The 18,554-nt window shown below is 38.8% G+C and overlaps 1 protein-coding gene across 1 annotated transcript in view; it reads left to right on the top strand.

Moving 5' to 3' along the window:
- ATRNL1 (attractin like 1) overlaps window positions 1-18,192 on the top strand; it is a 672,454-nt gene extending 654,262 nt beyond the window's left edge. The window contains exon 29 of the mRNA XM_060034012.1: window positions 13,807-18,192. Coding sequence (XP_059889995.1) covers window positions 13,807-13,931 — 125 coding nt within the window. The 3' untranslated portion in view covers window positions 13,932-18,192. The remainder of the gene's footprint in view (window positions 1-13,806) is intronic.
- Window positions 18,193-18,554: the final 362 nt, after the last annotated feature.

The raw sequence follows: 18,554 nt of genomic DNA, 5'->3' as shown, positions 1-18,554 counted from the left end.
AGGTTCCAGGTGACTCTGAAGTCTGCTCCCTCTATGATTTACTTGCCTGTAGGGTTTGAAAGGTTTCCACTAGTGCTGACTCTTTGTGACACTTCTCAATTTACAGTAGCTCAGAGGCCACATTCATTCCTCCCAAAGGCAAAGTGGGGCAAACTGATACTTTTTTCACTCAGAAGGGTCAGCATTTATGGGATGTACTCAGTCAGATTCTCAAAATTGCATCAGAGAATGAAGGTTTCTTTTACACTATCCGCTTTGAGATTAAAGGAGTTCATTTAAACAAACTACTTCCCCAAAGTCCCTGTTTTGAATTATTGGAGAGAATGTGTACTATCTGGGGTCCTGGATCACTTAGCAAACATCAGAGGAATGGTTTGAAGTCCATTTTGAGAAATATACTGTCCAACTATACTGCCTTTTCCTTCAGCAGAAGAGATTTATCAAGGATCAATTTGGCTGCAGACACATCTGTTTTTGTTAAAATGCCTTTGGCCATTAAGTTATCCATAATAACTTTTGGTAAGGTCTAAGAAATTTATAATAATATTAATGGAAAAATCATGATTCTGTATAGCATTTTCTCATCCATTTTATCTAAATGGCCAGAGGTGAGGATTTGCATAATTTTATCTTTGTTTTTCCTCCCATTTTTGTAATGATCTGAGTTTTTATATAGAAGGCATAAATTTGCTTTACCATTGGAGTTTGTTAAAATTGTATTTTGACTTTGCAGAGATAGTTGTATGTTTTCAACTTCTTTTAATGTTGAGATTTCTTTTAAAATACTGACTCATGAACTTAGAGGAGCAGAAACATCACCCTGGACTCTAATAAAATTCATTTTTTTGGTTGGTAGCTTGTTTTTTAATATTCAGTGGAGTTTATCTGTGTAGAGGATATAAGCCCTGTAACTGTCTCCTATACTCTCCTGTAAATGCTGTGGAAAGCAATGATTCACATCACCACCCAACACTGTTTAACCTTGATTTAAAATTGTAATCTAGTTTCTTTAAAAAAAAATATCATTTGTGTTTTTGTGTTGGCTCTAACTTTGAACAATCTCCAGGGAGATCTCAGAACATGAAAGCTGAACTGATTTTTCCTTTTGGGAAGTGGTCCATCCAGGAACGAGGGGAGCTTATGGTCGATCTACCAAAGTTGATTTAAAATACTAAAAGTCTGCAAAGACACTCAGGGAGAGTTAAATTGCTAATGCTTCGATGCCAAGCAAGTGTGGCAGCTTTTTCAGCTTTTCCTCGATATTGTACACACAGCCACACATATTAAAACCTGTTTAGGGACAGTGTTGACCAAAATACCAAGCCTGGGGCTTCCCTGGTGGCGCAGTGGTTGAGAGTGTGCCTGCCGATGCAGGGGACACGGGTTCGTGCCCCGGTCCGGGAAGATCCCACATGCTGCGGAGCAGCTGGGCCCGTGAGCCATGGCCGCTGAGCCTGCGCGTCCGGAGCCTGTGCTCCGCAGCGGGAGAGGCTGCAACAGTGAGAGGCCTGCATACCGCAAAAAAAAAAAAAAAAACCAAGCCTGATACTCACGAGTATAGCTCTCACACTCAGGACATGAGCACACCCAGTTCTCAGGAAGGGGCTGGACACTTTTGCAGCACAGTGGCATCATGCAGGTAACTCTCCCCTGGGTCACCTTCTTGGACAGTATATTAACGATAGCCACGCTGGTGCTGTGGTGTCTCTCGCCTGCCCTGCCTGATTCCCACCCTCCTCTCAGTAACTTCTCTGCAACTAAGTACAAGGATTAGAGAAACAAGGAGGAGGCCAGCCTATATTTCCAAATACCTTTAAGGTAAAGTAACACTGAGACTTGTAATCTAATTCTAATCAGAATTCACCTCCTTAGAAGCACACAGCATCATGATCCATCATTTAATTCTCATTCAAGTAATGTTTACTGACCACCCATCATAGACTAACCATTGGGATATAAAGATGAATGAAACATAAGCCCCACTTTCAAGGTGCTCCCAATCATGAGGGGTAGGCAGAGTTATAAAGACAGAATTGTAATATAATCTGAAAAATTAGAAAACTAAACTTAAAAAAATGTCTATTAGCTTGTTCTCAGATTGCTAGATGTAAGATCAAGCCCCAGGCTGGTCTTTGACACTGCCCAGTCTCTTCACTTTTCCAATTTGAGACTTAGAGCCAGTTTCTTTACCCGTGTTATTGGCATCATAAAAACCACACCTGACAAACAGTAAGTACAACCCACACCTCCTATTACCAGTGTGGTTCTCACTGGGGTAGAGTATGTCCATTCCTTCCCAGCTAGCAAAAGCAGATGCAGATCTCTAACAAGGAAATTCTTGAACCCAGCCAGTCCCCTGACTTCACAGTGATGCTTGTGGCAGCCATGTGAGAGCATGTGTGAGAGACGAGGCCAGCAATGATACTGGGTCCTCCATGCTGGCCTGATGAAGAAAGGCAGCTGCAGTCATAAATTCGTCAAGCCAGAAGTGACCTTAGCAGCCACCTACTCCAACTTCCTTCCAAGAGAAATCTCTCAAGGAACGTTCTGAATTTCAAATCAAGAAAAGTTTGGAAGCCACAAACTCAGCTGGCTTACAGTTGTCATGGAATTTGGGGGCTATTTGTTGCAAACAGAAGCAGGATCCACAGGTCATAGCCAACCACCGCCTAGTCTTACAGAGTCTGTGGACTGTCTCAGTCCTGGCTTTCTTCTACCTCTCTGGGTGTTCAGATCGTCTCATGGGCTCTGCTCCTCCATTACCAGTCCTCTTCTTGGTCGTTCTCTCTGTCTTACTCTCTTTCTACCAGACCTTACCCACTCCAGTGGCAGAGACTGCTGGCTCTGCACCCAAGGCTTCCACTGCCCTCCCCTGGTGGAGACTTGTTTCTGGGAAGTAGTACCCACTAACGGCATTGAAACAGAGTGTCTTGAGCTTTTCTGGTCCACGGTGGTTTAGAAGGGGTTGAACCTTTTTTACCCTCTCATCTCCCACCTGCCCCCTAGACATCAATGCTCAAGGCAGCCCTGGAAACCCCAGATTGAAGATGGCAGAAGCATCATCAGTCTGGGTCCCCGAGTAACTGCATAAAGCAGGTGCTGTGCTTCTTTCCTCTTCGCCCACACACGTCCTGACGCCAATCAGGACTCCCACCTCAGACTTTACACAGTGAGAAATGAACCTCTCTTTTGCTAAGCCACTGAGATTGCAGGGTTTAACTGTTGTAACAACTAGCATTACCCATCCGTACAATTACAGTCTTCAGACTCAATTCATGCAGATCACCACAAGTCTACCTCCCTGGGCTAGACTTATTCCCGGGCTTCACACCTGCATATCCAACTAGACATCTCCACTACGACGCCCCACAGGTCATCAACCTCAGGATGTCCAGAGCTAAGCAAATGAGCCACCACCATTCACACGCCCTGACTGTTCCTGTTCCTCCTTCATAGGATAGTAAATAGCGTTTGTATGCGTCCAGCCACCCAAGGCGTACCAAGCTGTACGTGCGAGTGGTACTAGGCTTCTCCCTATTTTTAATCTCCCATATTAATCTTCCCTAAATATCTATCCTGTTCATCCCTTTTCTCTCTCCTTATTGTCGCTTTCTTATCTGGTTTTAATAATCATAGCCTCACCCACCACTCCAGTCTGTCAGTGCTACCGGTAGAGGTGTCTCTTTGAAATAAAAATCTGATTGTGCCTCTTCACTCCTAAAAATCATGTGACCCCCTTCTGCTTACCTCTCTTTCTTCCCTCTCATCATTCTCCCATTTGCACCTGTGTTCCACCCATAGCAACTGTCCTGACGTTTCCCAAATATCCTTTCTGATGTTTCCCAAATATCCTTTCTGTCCATGCTGTTGAAGTTTTAGTTCCCTCTACCCAGAACATACCACACCCCTCATGCCAGTGTTCTTTATCTGACAACTTCCGTCTCCTCTTTCAAACCTCAGCTCAGAGATCATCTCTCCCCTGGGAATCTTTGATCTCCACACCCACCTTGCAGATCTCACCTTTATCTTTCTTTCCCTCTTGCCTTGTGCCAACTTCATAGAATTTGTCTCTGTGTGATTGTCAGCAAATCTAGGAGCTCTTGCACCGTTGTCGTCACTTGATGCTATGTGGTAATGACTCTGACGACAACCAGCCTCAACCACACTGCCTGCAATACGCCCTCAATGCGTGTTTATGGATTTAACCTGCATTGTCATCTACTCCTATCTGCATAAACGGATAAAATAATGCATATAAAGTGCGGAGGGCAATGCCTGGCATATCATATCAATGTTAACAGAATAGTTATTTTTTATATTATTATTGTTGTTTTTATAACATCAACATTAATTAATGCCTTTGACCATAACTAATTTTACGTCCCTACCAATTTTTGCTTTTCTTTTTATTTTGGTTTACAGTCGCATGTTAGTCATTTGCACCAAATCAGCAGTTTCCTTCTAACGGCTATAAAGTGAGCAGAGTGCAAGTCAAAGGATCTGGAGTCCTGGGTTCAGGTCCCCCATAACCACCAGCTGTGCAAGCCTGAACTAGTCATTTAATCACTCTGTGCCTCGTTCTGGCCATCTGTGAAGCAAGGACAAAAATAGCTTCCTGACCCACTTCAACAGCACCTAGATAATTAACATAAGAGCATTTTTAAAGTCTAAAAAATGGATGAAAGTTAATTATTAGTGGTATTTGTAATAGTACAAGTAATATTAATACAGTGTTTTCTCTGTTGAATATTGTCATTCATCTGTTTTGCCATTATCACTTTCAATTACTTTTACATTCTTTAATGAGCAGGCAACGCGCACAAGTCATCCACACGTTCGTGAGCAAGTTCTCAATTTTATTATCCAAAACGTCAAAATAATTCTGGCTTGAGTTCTAAACACAGTTATCACCTCACAGACGGTGTTGCTCTAAACTGATACTGTCTGTGAGTCTTTGAATCCATCTTTCTATCAAATGTTGTCCTTTATTAGGCATTCCACATGATAGTCATACTGAGTTTTGAATGCATTATTGAACGAATGAGTGATCCTAAAGGATAGAGGCAAAATCTTGAGTGCCCAGTGTTTTATCAATTTCCAATTTGACTTCAAACTTCCCACTTGTTGTTAATGATGATGATGATTGACATTTTTGAGCTTTTATGTGCCAGGCACTTCTCTAAGCCCTTCACATTCAATCCTCACAATAACTTGGTCAAAAGAATATATGAGCTTGACCCACTATAATGTAATAAGCACCATGAGGTACAGAATCTTTTATGTCTTGTCTGTCTTAGTCACTGCTTAACCCTTAGGGACCAGAGCAGTACCTGGCATATAGTAGGCACTCGAGAAGTAATAATTGAATGAAGTGATTTGCTGTTTAAACAATTTTTTGACCCTTAGGACTTTGGAGTTTTCTGAATATTTGTAATTTGATTTCTTATTATTAGTGGTAGTAACTTATTCTGTTATTGAAACTATTAACTCACTTTATATAATATTCTATAGTTTGTAAATACTTTCACATATAATCCCTTTTAATCTAAAACAAACAATGACATGGTACTACTAGAAATGCCAAAATACAATGTCTCTACCTAATGAAAATTAAAATATTGCTATTTTTACAAAACTGCTATAGTTCAATTTCTTCAATGAACAGTAAGCTCTTCAATTAAATTAAGGATAATTAGGTTTTAAAATAAGGGATTATCATATATCATATTCTTTTAATTGAAGGAAGGAAATACTAGGAAATATTTTCCCAGTTGCCTTGGAGACAGGAAATTCTCGATTGGAAATTTACTTTAAAACATGGAGAAGTAGCTGCAGAGCTGGTTCTTATAAATGTTTGTGGCTCTCAAAAAAGAATCACAAAATATTTTCAATGAATCAATAAAATTTCCTAGTATATAATTAAAATCAGAACTGATATGATCTAAAAGAAGCTTTACTTGTGAAGCACCATGAGGATTTGCAGTAAACCATGACTTGAGACAGTAATGGCCATGATTTGTTCAGCTCATTCTAAATACAGGGAACAGTTCACATAAAATTCAGGGAGTGCTCAGCACTGTGGTGCTAGAGTAGGATTACATTTTGTAGAACCTTTACTGTGTGTCTTTAAATTAAACTTTAAAATGTTATGATGTGTTGGGAATCCCCTGGCAGTCCAGTGGTTAGGACTCTGAGCTTTCACTGCCGAGGGCCCGCCAGGGTTCAATCCCTTGTCGGGGATCCCGCAACTAAGATCCCGCAAGCCGCGCAGCACAGGAAAGAAAAAAAAAAAGGATGTGTTAAAGGCCAAACAAAATTTTATAACCAGAATACAATTATCATTTGTATTTAAACATTGACACCTGTAGTTGTCACTGGTTTCTAGTAGGTGAAGGGAAACATTTCTTTAAACTCTCAGACAAATACGGTCCATTTGTCATTCCGGTCCATTTGTCATTCCGGTGTCTTCAGCACTTGAAGTATTTCAATTTTTGTTCAACAATATAACCTTTGGAGTTTTGCCTAATAATGACTTCAGTTGTGCTGGTCTTCCAACAGAAAAATTAAAGTGGAAATGCATACTTTCTAATTATTCATCCAGCCCTAGTTGCATATTGGCAAGAGTGGCCACACTGAATGTGAAATTAAGTCTGCACAACAGCTAGAGTCTATGCAACATCAGAGTTTCCCAAAGTCACTTTCTTAATTGTGTGAAGGATAGCCAGGGCTCTGATCAGTAGTATGTAGCTATATACAATCAGAGGGAAAACATTTAAACATCCCAGCATGGTATTTCCATTTAAATCTGATTACAGTGAAGTAAAACTGTAGCCATTAAAGGTCTAGAAGAACTACAAATATAAGCCATAAAAGAAGACAGATAGTAAATGAGGTAGTAAAAGCATTTCAGCAGGGCAAACAGTTAACAGCGCTCGTTCAAGCCTTCCTGAAGCAGGTTGTGCAATTCACTACAGACCCTGAACCGTTCCCTGAGCTCCACTTACACCCGCAATTAACCTTTCACACCTAATGAAGCTGTTTTCTTGGGAAATTAAAATATATAGTGGTGCCTGCTCGTACACAGACCTGGGAGGAGAGCATTTCAAAATGAATGACTTATCTGAGGCTTCGTTCAAATGTAAAATGGAAGTGCTATGTTTGTATATAAAATGAGGCAATTTCATTTGATATGCAGTATTTTATTACCGTACTTATTAATTGTTCTGCATAATTGTAAAAAAACACACATCAGTAATTTTATGATTAGATTGTTACTGCTGGCGTCTACTAATACCATGTCACTTCCATTAGGAAAAGCTAGAGTTTTACTAAAGATAACTAAATTCCTGATGTTTCTCCTTGGTGGTTTTGCAAATTTAGTGGTTTTAGAAAGATATATTTATGATTTAAATATTTAGCTTTACTCATTTCCATCGCTTCCTCTTTAGGGCATGCCTGCACATGTTTATTGAGAAACGAAGTTCTTAAATTTAGGAGGAAAATATTGTTTTTATCCAAGGTCCTGGGTAAAGGCCTGATTTGGGTGCATCTCCTACTTTTACTAAATACCTCTGGTAGCTCTTAGCATCCAAACCAGTAACAACTAAACTGTGCCCACGTGCGGAAAGAAATCTGCATGGTCCCAAAGAAGTCTGCTTCCTTCCCAGCTTGTCCTGCCCTGGGTGAACCAGAGCAGCCACTGGTGATGTTCCCCATGATCGAGCACCAGTTCAAAACGCCAAGAGGCCATGGAAGTGGAATAGGAAACAGGAGATGGCGCTTCTTTCTTATGAGGTTTATAATTCATATTTAAGTCGTCTAAATGTCATAGTGTCTGGTATTTAAGAACTAAAAGTGCAAAAAAGGTAAAGCTTATAATAAATACTTAAACCCCAGCATTTTTATTGAATCTACTGGCATATTTTGATGTAAATTTTGCTAGCCTGCAGCATCTGTGCATCATCTTGACATGGTAAATGAAATTCCTTTAGAACACCAGTCTAAAATAATGAATTGTTCCCCCAGTTAATTGTATTGCTTTGATAACAAGGAACTGTGCTAGGCCTAGAGAACACAATAAGTGGATTTCACCAGATGATTTGTGTGACTTTTTGAAAAATGATCTTCTGGACTGACCCTATTTTCATGGAACTCTAATGGCACGGGGGTGTGCCCCTGTGCAGCCTCCTACCAGGAGGAAGCACTTTCTCCTAGGGCACGGGGAGTGTGGGGTCTTCGGCAGAAAACCTCTCACCGGGAAAAAGTTCCTCGGGAAATCTCAACCAGGAGAGAGCGTTTGCGTCAAAGGACGATATGGAGAACTTACTTCTAAGTTGCTTTTATTTTATTGATACATTTTTTTTTTAATCCAGAGAAGATCTCAAGCTACCTTTATTTCTTCATTGTCATTGTGAAAATGAACCAAGACCAACCCAATTACGAGCAAAGCTTATTTATTCAGAACTTGCCATATAGCAAGGGAGTCATCCAGCATCGCTTGCTTGCACTGTGGCAGAGTGCGAATGTGTGGGAACATTTTATAATGGAAAAAAGAGAAAGCTTCAAGGAAGCTTATTGGAGGCTGTCGGCACCAGAAAGCTGGCAAGCTGGCAGCAGGCTAACTAGAAGCGGGGCCTTCTATGTGGTTGGTGAGGGGTGCATATTTCCCTTTCTCTTGTTGGTCCTAAGTTGGAAGCAGGGACAAACATTAGGGAAGCTGTCAGTTATTAATGAAGTTCTGGCTGTTTGGGGCCCATTGTTATGGGGTAGTTGACTCCCTGGGTTGTTACTAGAGATGGCAGTCTGACTCCTACAAGCCTGACATAGCAGGCTGGCTTCTTGTGCTGGTTACTATAGATAAGAGACTGGTTTCCTGTACAGGTTGCTACAGCCTGTGGGCCAGAGTTCTGTTTCTATATATGGTCAGGCCATTGTGTTTGTATCCTCGGTCTCTCACCAGCATATAACTGTTACATTTTGGGGGAGAAGGGGAGCAATATTGTCTTTCTTTAAAGAGCTACTGACTTGACTTTTCTTTTTCTCAATTAAGAAAATTAGATTCCTTAGCTGAAAGGTAATGATAGAAATTAATTTCTCTCTCTCTTTTTTCATGAGTCTTCCACACACTAGACAATTTAAGAAGACAGGGTTCTTGTCTCCCCTGTTTACTCTTGTGTCCAGGGCCTCTAATAGGTTGAAGGAGGACCTAGCAATTTCTGGGTTGTTGTTGCTGTGTTTTAAGGTTCTCCATATATTAAAATACGAAGAAATTCAAGCATAGTAATAAAAACTTACACTTAACAGTTTGACACAAGGCGTGCACACACACACACACACACACACACAGAGTTATTATGATTATTGCGCTGTTTGTAATTAAATTACAGGATTTAAAATGCAGAAGAACTCATGGTGTGCCACGAGCTGTGTGGTCCAGTGAAGGACTCAAGCTTAAATTTGAATGAAATGAAAGCATCATTTGGCCCATTAAGACGATAAGACCTGGGCAAGTGGCCCTCTGAGCGACCTCTGTGAGTACACATGGTGGACACTCAAATATCGCTGCCTGGAGGAAAGCTGGGTTTCCCGCATACATATTGCCATTTATACAGAATCTGAAAATTGAGTTAATTGTTCAGTTTTCATAGGAAAGGACAGAAAGCTGTCAAATTAAAAATAAGCATGATTTGTAATTTTAGTTTTAAATTAAGGACTGAAATATGGTTTATGATTGATTATTTTCAACTGAATGTGTTTCTAAGCTTACACATCATTAGTAAACCCAGACTTCACATTCACATACCCTGAAATACAAAGATACAGTGACAGTTTACGATTAGCATAGAATTTCCTGTTTTGGCCACTTAAACTGTTTACTTCTCTCTTGGCTCTGTATCTTCTGTGTGGAAAACAATGTTTGCAGCTACATGTAAGTGGGAAAGTGTTTCTCAGGGCTCCTTTGGACGAGGTCATGCCGCAGTTTAATGAATAACATGAGTTCATATTTGGATACCGTGATCACTGGAATTAGTGTAAGTGATCTCTGTTCACATTAAAAGAGACGTATATTATTTGTCATATTTGGCTGTCTCTGGATAAGATGGTACCAAAGATGAAATAACAAAAGGTTGTAAGTTTTGCCAGAAGTGTGCCAAGAGATCTGTGGAAACTTAAGGTCTGTCTGTGCTGAACTTTCACTTAGCACAACCACGGTCTCTGATTTTTTGTAAATAATGTGCTTCGGCTCCCTCCCTTACAGAAATAACAAACTAATTATTTCTCACAGCATAATAAGTGGTTAAAACATCTATTTTGGACACTTCAGAAGTTCATATGTGCTCTTCAAAGGTCAAGAAAGTAAATTTTACTTAAATTTGAACCTTTGAACTTATGTTATCCCTAAGAAACTCAGGATAATTATTAATATCCTGAAAGAGTAGGTTACTTAACATCAACCCTTAAAAACTAAATATGTGAGATTATCAGCCTAGCCGGTGATGACTGTAACTTTTTAATCCCTTCCCTCTCTAACACCATTAATTTCTCCTCCATAAATACCTTCTCTTCTGTTTTCAAATGTACCTGAAACTCCTTTTATCTTTAAAAAATGTATATGTACTCAGATAATCATATGCATTCACGTACATCTCATCTGACCCTGCTGCTTCCTCTACGTACCAGCTTACTTACCTCTTTCCATCGACAAACATCTTGCACATGAGACTTATGTCTGTTGGCCACACTCCCTCTCACTCCATTCCCTGCTTAACTGTCAGGCTTCCATCCTCAGTTAAGTATGGAAATGACTCAAGATCACCAGAATCTTCCTTGAGGAAATCCAAAGGCCTCTTTAGCAAGCCTCACATGCTGACCCCTTAGGAACTTTTTTGCAGACGCCTTGACTTCTCTCCTCCCTTGACTTCCACAGCACTGCGCTAGGCTAGTCGAACTTCCTCTTATAGTGTCCATTTCCCCGCACTGGCATTTCCTTCTGTTCATGAATCTCTGGAGGTCTGTTCTTGCCAGGTCATATTTGAGGCTTACCTAGAATAAATTGACCCACAGGAATGAAATAATTCAATGACACCTTGTATAGGATGAGATCCAAAAGTGAGGCCTTCCTCTAAGAGCAGCACATGGACAAGATGTCTATGAGAGCTCAGGGACTGGTTCAGCTCAATACACAGTCAAGTCTCCAAGACTTTAGGGAAGGGAAGCTGGTGACCTCTTCTCAAAGCAAGCAGCCTGGTCTCATGGTTTAGTATGGGGATTTGGCACATTTTATTTTACTCAAAAACCAAAACGAGATCAAATGATTCCTGTGTAGCTGTGATAAACCAGGGCATCTGGTTGAGCCATTGCTTGTATCAACTTAGGAAAGGCTTTACTATTCCTGAACATCTTACCAAATGTTCCTGTCAATCAATGGACAAAACAATGTAACAAAACAATATTCTTTCAATTACTTATGATAACTAGAGATCCACTTTTGTGTAGATATTCTACTGATAATACTAATGGTCTTTTTCTTATATTTAAGACATCAGCTAAATTTCTACAAGTCATCTTTCTTCTATGTGCATCCACAACTCTATCCCTGGGGTACTTTCTTACTTCTTAAAAGCAATTTAAGAGAATGAAAAGACAGACTACAGACTGGGAGAAAATATTTTCCAAACATATACAGTGTCTCCTACATATGAACCTTCAAGTTGCGAACTGTCAAAGATTTGAACGTGCGTTCACATGTCCAATCACGTAATTAGTTTACATGTCTGGCGTACATTGTCATGTGCTTGCATCCTCTACAAGTGGTTGTGCTTTTGTGTACTTTACTGTACAGTACTGTATAGAGTACAGTAGTACATTATCTTTATTTCAAGCCCAGGATGTCAGGAAGCAAACATAAAAGCAGCAGCGTTGTGGCTGTACTACTATACTTTTCAAGGTACTGTACTGTAAGATTGAAAATGTTTTCTTTATTTTTTGTGTTTGTTTTTTGTGTATTATTTGTGTGAAAAGTATTTTAAATCTATTACAGTACAGTACTTATATAGCCGATTGTGTTAGTTGGGTACCTAGGCTAACTTTGCTGGACTTACAAACACTCTCTCAGAATGAAACTCATTCGTATGTAGGGAGCTTACAGTATCTGAAATGAAAAAGGACTGGTATCCAAAATGTAAAAGAAATCTCTTAAAAGACAACAATAAGAAAACAAACAAGAAAATTAAAAATGGGCAAAAGATCTGAACGGATACCTCACTTAAGAAGATTTACATATGACAAATAAGCATGTGAAAAGATGCTCAACATCATATGTTATTAGGGAATTACAAATTAAAACAACCATGAGGGCTTCCCTGGTGGCACAGTGGTTGAGAGTCCACCTGCCGATGCAGGAGACACAGGTTCGTGCCCTGGTCTGGGAAGATCGCACATGCCGCGGAGCGGCTGGACCCATGAGCCATGGCCGCTGAGCCTGCGCGTCCGGAGCCTGTGCTCCGCAATGGGAGAGGCCACAGCTGTGAGAGGCCCGCGTACCGCAAAAAAAAAAAAAAAAAAAAAAAAACCATGAGATACAGCTACATGGCTAAAATCCAGAACTTGACAACACCAAATGCTGACAAAGATGTGGTGCAACAGGAACTCTCATTCATTGCTGGTGGGAATACAAAATAGCACAGCCACTTTGGAAGACAGTTTGACACTTTCTTACAAAGCTAAGACATCAAGTTACATGTGATCCAACAATTGTGCTCCTAGGTATTTGGGAATTGAAAACTTATGTCCACACAAAAACTTGCACACGGGTGTTTATGGCAGCTTTATTCATAATTGCCAGAAATTGGAAGCAATCAAGATGTCCTTCAATAGGGGAACGGATAGACAAACTGTAGTACATTGATACAAAGGAATATTATTTAGCAATAAAAAGGAATGAGCCACTGAGCCAAAAAAAGATATGGTGGAACTTAAAGGCATATTGCTAAGTGAAATAAGACAATCTGAAAAGGCTACATACTGTATGATTCCAACCATATTACATTCTGGAAAAGGCAAAACTATAGAGATATTAAAAAATGATCAGTGATAACCAGAGGCTCAGGAGAAGGGGAGGGATAAATTGGTAAAGCGCAGGGAATTTTTAGGGCAGTGAAACTATTCTGTATGATACTTTCATGGTGAGTATATGACAATATGCTTTTGTTGAAACCTATAGAACTTTGTGTACAGCACCAAGTGTGAACCCCAATGTAAACTATGGACCTTACTTAATAATCATGTATCAATATTGGTTCAATTTTTCTGTAAACCTAAAGCTGCTCTAATTTTTTTAAAAAAACCTTAATATACTGACTTTTGTTACACACACACGCACACACACACACAATACTGAAAATTCTTATACTTTTAGAACAAACGTGTGTTCAGACATAGAAAGGTGTGGAGTCATATCCACAACTGATTGTGATGTTTTGTCACACACTGATTTGATTGTCCAATGTCACTCAGTTAATTCTGTTAGATCCTTGCTCTTCTTCATGTGTACAGTTCGTATGTCCAAGGTAAGAAATTTTTTTTAAACATATGTGTATAACTGAATCACTTTGCTGTACAGCAGTAATTAACATTGTAAATCAACTATACTTCAATTAAAAAAATATTTTAAGTAAAGGGTAAACTACTTCCAATAAGCAGCTAAATGTTTGATTGCTGAATGTAAAACAATGCTAGGCCACCACTGTTGCCATCCCAGAAATATGTAACCAAACATTTAAGTGGGTTTTTTTCCTGTTTTTCCAGGCCTTGCAATTGCCAGTGCCCTAATAGATATTTCACAACAGAAGCCTTCAGATAGTAAAGACAAGACTTCAGGAGTCCGAAATCGAAAACACCACCTCTCAACACGTCAAGGAACGTGTGTCTGAGAAACAGAAACTGCTCCTGGAGGTTCTGTAATGTTTGACTTTGTAAATGGCTTCCATTAAGGCTGGTCTGTGGCCTCGATTTTTATGGAGGCAAATCTCTGTATGGTCCCAAGGCCCAGATACAGTTCCCTGCAAATGGTCAATGACCCAAGTGGCCAAAGAATGTTCATGAGTTTTATCAAAGTAACAATATTGATGGTCACAGGTGATAAAGTTAGTTTTTAAGGCTATCTTAGGCTTATCACAGATAACATTACTCTGGAAAAACATGTATATTGTTTCTTAATGCAGATGAAAAATATGTAATTCGTATAAACCAAACTGTTTATATCCCAAGACTTTAAAGAAAGACATTTTATAATGCCTGAATGATGAGAATTGTACAGTTTTTGCCTCATAAGCAAACTTAAGTCACTTGTATACAAACAGGAAATGAACCAATTGCAACGGCTTTAAATGCTGTTTTATCTCATGTAAACGTAAAAGCAGGATTTTGATTTAGTAGGATGTAAGCAGTGTATTTAAATATTTCACAGGACCATATCATGTCCGAACTCAGTTTTCAAATGTGACTATTTTCCACCCAACTGGAATGCAGACCAAAACGAGTCCATTTGGACGGATGGTGTATGCAACTTCACAGGAGATTGATTAGAATTCTGAGTGAAGAGGACATTGCTGTCGTCCATGCCAACTGCCTAACTCATTATCAGGGCTGATAGAGCATGGAAAAGCCTGTCCAGCAATCCATTTTTGCCCTCCTTCCCAAACCAGCCTCCAGTATCACAAAGCTAAAGAGAGCTGAAATAGTTATTTTACAGTGTGCAAGCTTCCGCTCTAATATGGTAATTTTTTAATTGCCTAGGAATCATTGGATCAGACCTAAATGTTCCATCTGCATTTTTATAAGAACAGATCATGTTCTTTTGGCCTTCCTCTCCTAGCGGCTAGATTTTATCTACTTTTTACAAACGTTATGAAAAGTATTTTAGAGACAGCACCTCCTCCAAGTCATAATATGACCCAGGTTCCTTCCTGCCAACTATTTCACTTAGAATCCAAGTAGAGAAGAGCATTTGCTGGCAAGCATCTACAGTATTCCTGTTTCTAACACAAGCGCATCGGTGTCATGAGAGAGTCTCCAGTTTAAGAAATAAAATAAGTTCATTGTTGCCCACATTTAGCATATGGTTAATGATTCAAAAATCTGAATTACGGCAGAAAGGAAAAATGATAGAAGACAGCTTTCACATTGGAACATAGAATCATTTGTGTCCTAATTTTGACAACGGTTCACTAGAACTCGGTAGATTAACAGATCTTGTTTGGAACTGCAGTTTCTTAACTTCAAGGGAACTACAGAATGTGTGTAGAGAGCAGTGACAGAGACATCCAAAACTGCTTTATACAATATAGTTTTGTTCAATATGAAAGTCATTTAACTATAATTGATGTTTAGTACTATCTATGTACTTATCATGTTCTTTGGATTTCTGGAAGGTAATGACACTTTACTGTTTACAGCTAATGCATAGTTACTTGCATGCTATGGTTGTGCAGTAGCAGAATATGACCCTGTTGTGATATTAAATGTTTATTTCACAATGCCATTTAAACATAGCCAACTTAATTTGATGGGAACGAATGTAATATATAACAGGAATGATCATACAATATGTAGTTGCATCATATATAAGATTGCTAGGTTGCATCTAACCATGACTATGTCATTGTTTTGATAATTAGGCATTTATGAATTATAGTATATATTCCTTATGTTGGCATGATAATTTTGCTATTTTCCATGCGTTAAAAATAAGACTGATTCTTAGATCAATTTAATCTATAGCCTATGGGGGTTTTGGGGGGCTAGGGAGTAGAGCTGGTTGTTTTTACCCCCCTATGATATTTTCTCTCTCTCTCAAAAAGAAAAGAAAATTGAGCGAAGTTAGTAAATGTCTCCTGAAAACACTCAAACAATTTTATTAGCTTTTTGGGGGGCCCTTTAAATGTTGATTTTTTTTCTCCTGGAAAAATAAATTGACAAAACTGGTGAATACAAAAATATAATCATTTAAAAATAAAATGATTGCCCAATTTGTTTAATACTCTGTAACAATTGTCGTGAGAGAAAGCATATATAACAAAAATACGGAAACATACAGAGTTGTACGTAAAATCTATTTCAGCTATGCTTCTAGAGAGGCTAAGCAAATAGAATGACTGTGAAAGAATTGTCAAGCCTCATTCACCTCGAATCCCGTCAGATTCTTAAAATTCAGAAATTTGAATTTCAGACAATTATGGGACATAACGCAATGTTAAGTTAAAGTCATCCTAAACCTTTCTGGGCCAAATATTGCTAACTCTGTGACTAATTATGCAATATCTTCTCGACTTTTCAAAGCTTTTTACTGGCAATAAAACTCTTCACCCTCAGGTGAAGTGGATTGAAAAGACCTTAGGGATAATCACTTTGAATCTGTGTCATGTTCTTTTTCTCCCCACACCCCAAACACTTTTAACTTGGAAGCTTCTTTTTTTTTTTTTTTAATCAAACCACAAGTATATGCAGATACTCTTCAAGAAGTTAGGCATTAAATGACTGATTCTCTTGAAAACTCATCTTAATAGAATTATGTACATTTCAGTGTAGAATGACTTTGAAAAATTCTTTAGATTTTAGGGTTTCTTATTCTTCCAAATATGAAAAATTTTGGTTAAGTAGAATGGAGTTTTAAAAATTAACCTGGGGACACTATTTGGACAGTTAGAGAATTCTCATTGAAAAAAGATGCACATGCTTACAGATCAATTTAATACATTTTAAGAGGATTGGGATTTTCCTAATTGCTTTTAACTGAAAATTTATTTAGTGATACACACAGAAGGAAAATGTATGCCATATACTCCTGTGTTATGTTCAATAGGAAAACTTCAAGTAGAATATATTTCAACCTGTAATCGCTACTTGCATTGCTTCTCAATATCTCATTTTCTCTGAGTTCCAGTAAGACAGCAGTGACTACCTGGCTTTGTGTTGCTGCCGGGTCATTTAGAGTGCAGACTGGTGGCTGGACCTGAGAACAGATGTTGCAACCAGCTTTGAGCTGTGTGGTGCTGGCACGTTTTAACCTTTTGAAGCCTCAGACTTTCCATCTGTGAGGGAAGGTACTGGTGCCCACCTTGCAGAGTTGTTGTGAGCCTAGAAGATAATAGACATAAAGCTTCCACGACGGGCCCTCAGTGCAGTGTAGCTGGTATTAACAATCATGGGGCCACCAGGCTGCTCTTTTCCTACCGATTGTTTTATGAATTCATCTATTAATTTTTCATTCATCTTTTCACCATAGGTAAAAGCCAAGTAGGTGTTTGCAAACGAAGATTTCATAAAAACGTAAGTTCCTAAATTTCTAGGATATAGAGATTTCTGAAAAACCACTTGTATATTTTGGTCAATAGCGGCTCTAACTCTTTCAAAATATATAGTTTTAGTAAAACATTTTTTAAATGGCTGCTTGGTGACATTTAGACAGAAACATCAATTGTCACTTTCTCGTCAAAATTTGGCAAGAAGGATCGATCCTTACATTTGGTTGTCATACATGATACATCTTTTTTTTCATTGAACATAAAACTATGATTTGAAAAGTGTTTCGTGTAAAAAGTTGTAAAAAATTAAAACTGATCAAATGAACTAATTCTACCCGCATAGACAAAAAAAATACCAGCTTCCAAAGACCATTTGCTATTTTGCTCAGGTGAGTTTGGAACTTACTTGATCATAAGACTACCTGGGTCAGTGCAGATTCCTACCTCTGCCTCTGGAGATTAAGATACGGAAGGACTTGATGAACCCTGAAGATTCATATTCTTAATAAGCGCCTCGGTGATTCTTATGATTAGGCAAATTAAGGAGACATTGCACTTGGCCTAAGAGCTGCCTTTATTTACAGTTAGAAGAATTTCTTTAACGAAATTATCGAAGTCAAAATGCTTTAAATAATTTTCCAAGGAATACAAGCCATCTGGTTGGTGTTACAGCAGTGTTTTCATTACAGTGTACATTTAACATTTTAGTTTTATCAAATTTTTTAAATGAATGAGAACCATCTCAGTATATATGTATGTAGGTGTGCATGCCAGTGTTAAAACAGATTGTATGAAAGTTCAAACCTGCTTTAAAAAGCCAACATTTTATGATATAGTATGCTGTTGATCAGGAGTTTAATTACTGAAATAAAAACATTGGATCTTCCAACCCCCATTGCCAAATGCAGTTTTGTTATATATATTTTTTACCCTCTCAAGATCATCCAGGAAAAAGCATTCAACTGCGGGAAAAGCCCATCTGCCGTCTAAGACTTGGTTATAAAATTTGGTCATTGAATTCCACGTTCAAAATCCATTTTTCTCTCTTCACCTGATTTTTCTTAGCCTTTTCTACATGTTCTCTTTGAATTACATGCTGAACACTTTGACTGTTCCTGAGAATGGAAGCAAAACACTCAAGAGCCTAAGTGGCCAGGATTCCAGCCAGAACTGAGGGTCTCTGCCCTGACCATGTGTTTACATAAGTCGTTCTTACTTACAATGAAAGTCCTCTTTCTGAGACTGGTGCAG

This window comes from Delphinus delphis, chromosome 16 (assembly GCF_949987515.2).
Source record: "Delphinus delphis chromosome 16, mDelDel1.2, whole genome shotgun sequence".
NCBI classification, from domain to species: Eukaryota; Metazoa; Chordata; class Mammalia; order Artiodactyla; family Delphinidae; genus Delphinus; species Delphinus delphis.
Note: the sequence above shows the minus strand (reverse complement) of the source record. Positions and strands in the feature narration are given on the sequence as shown.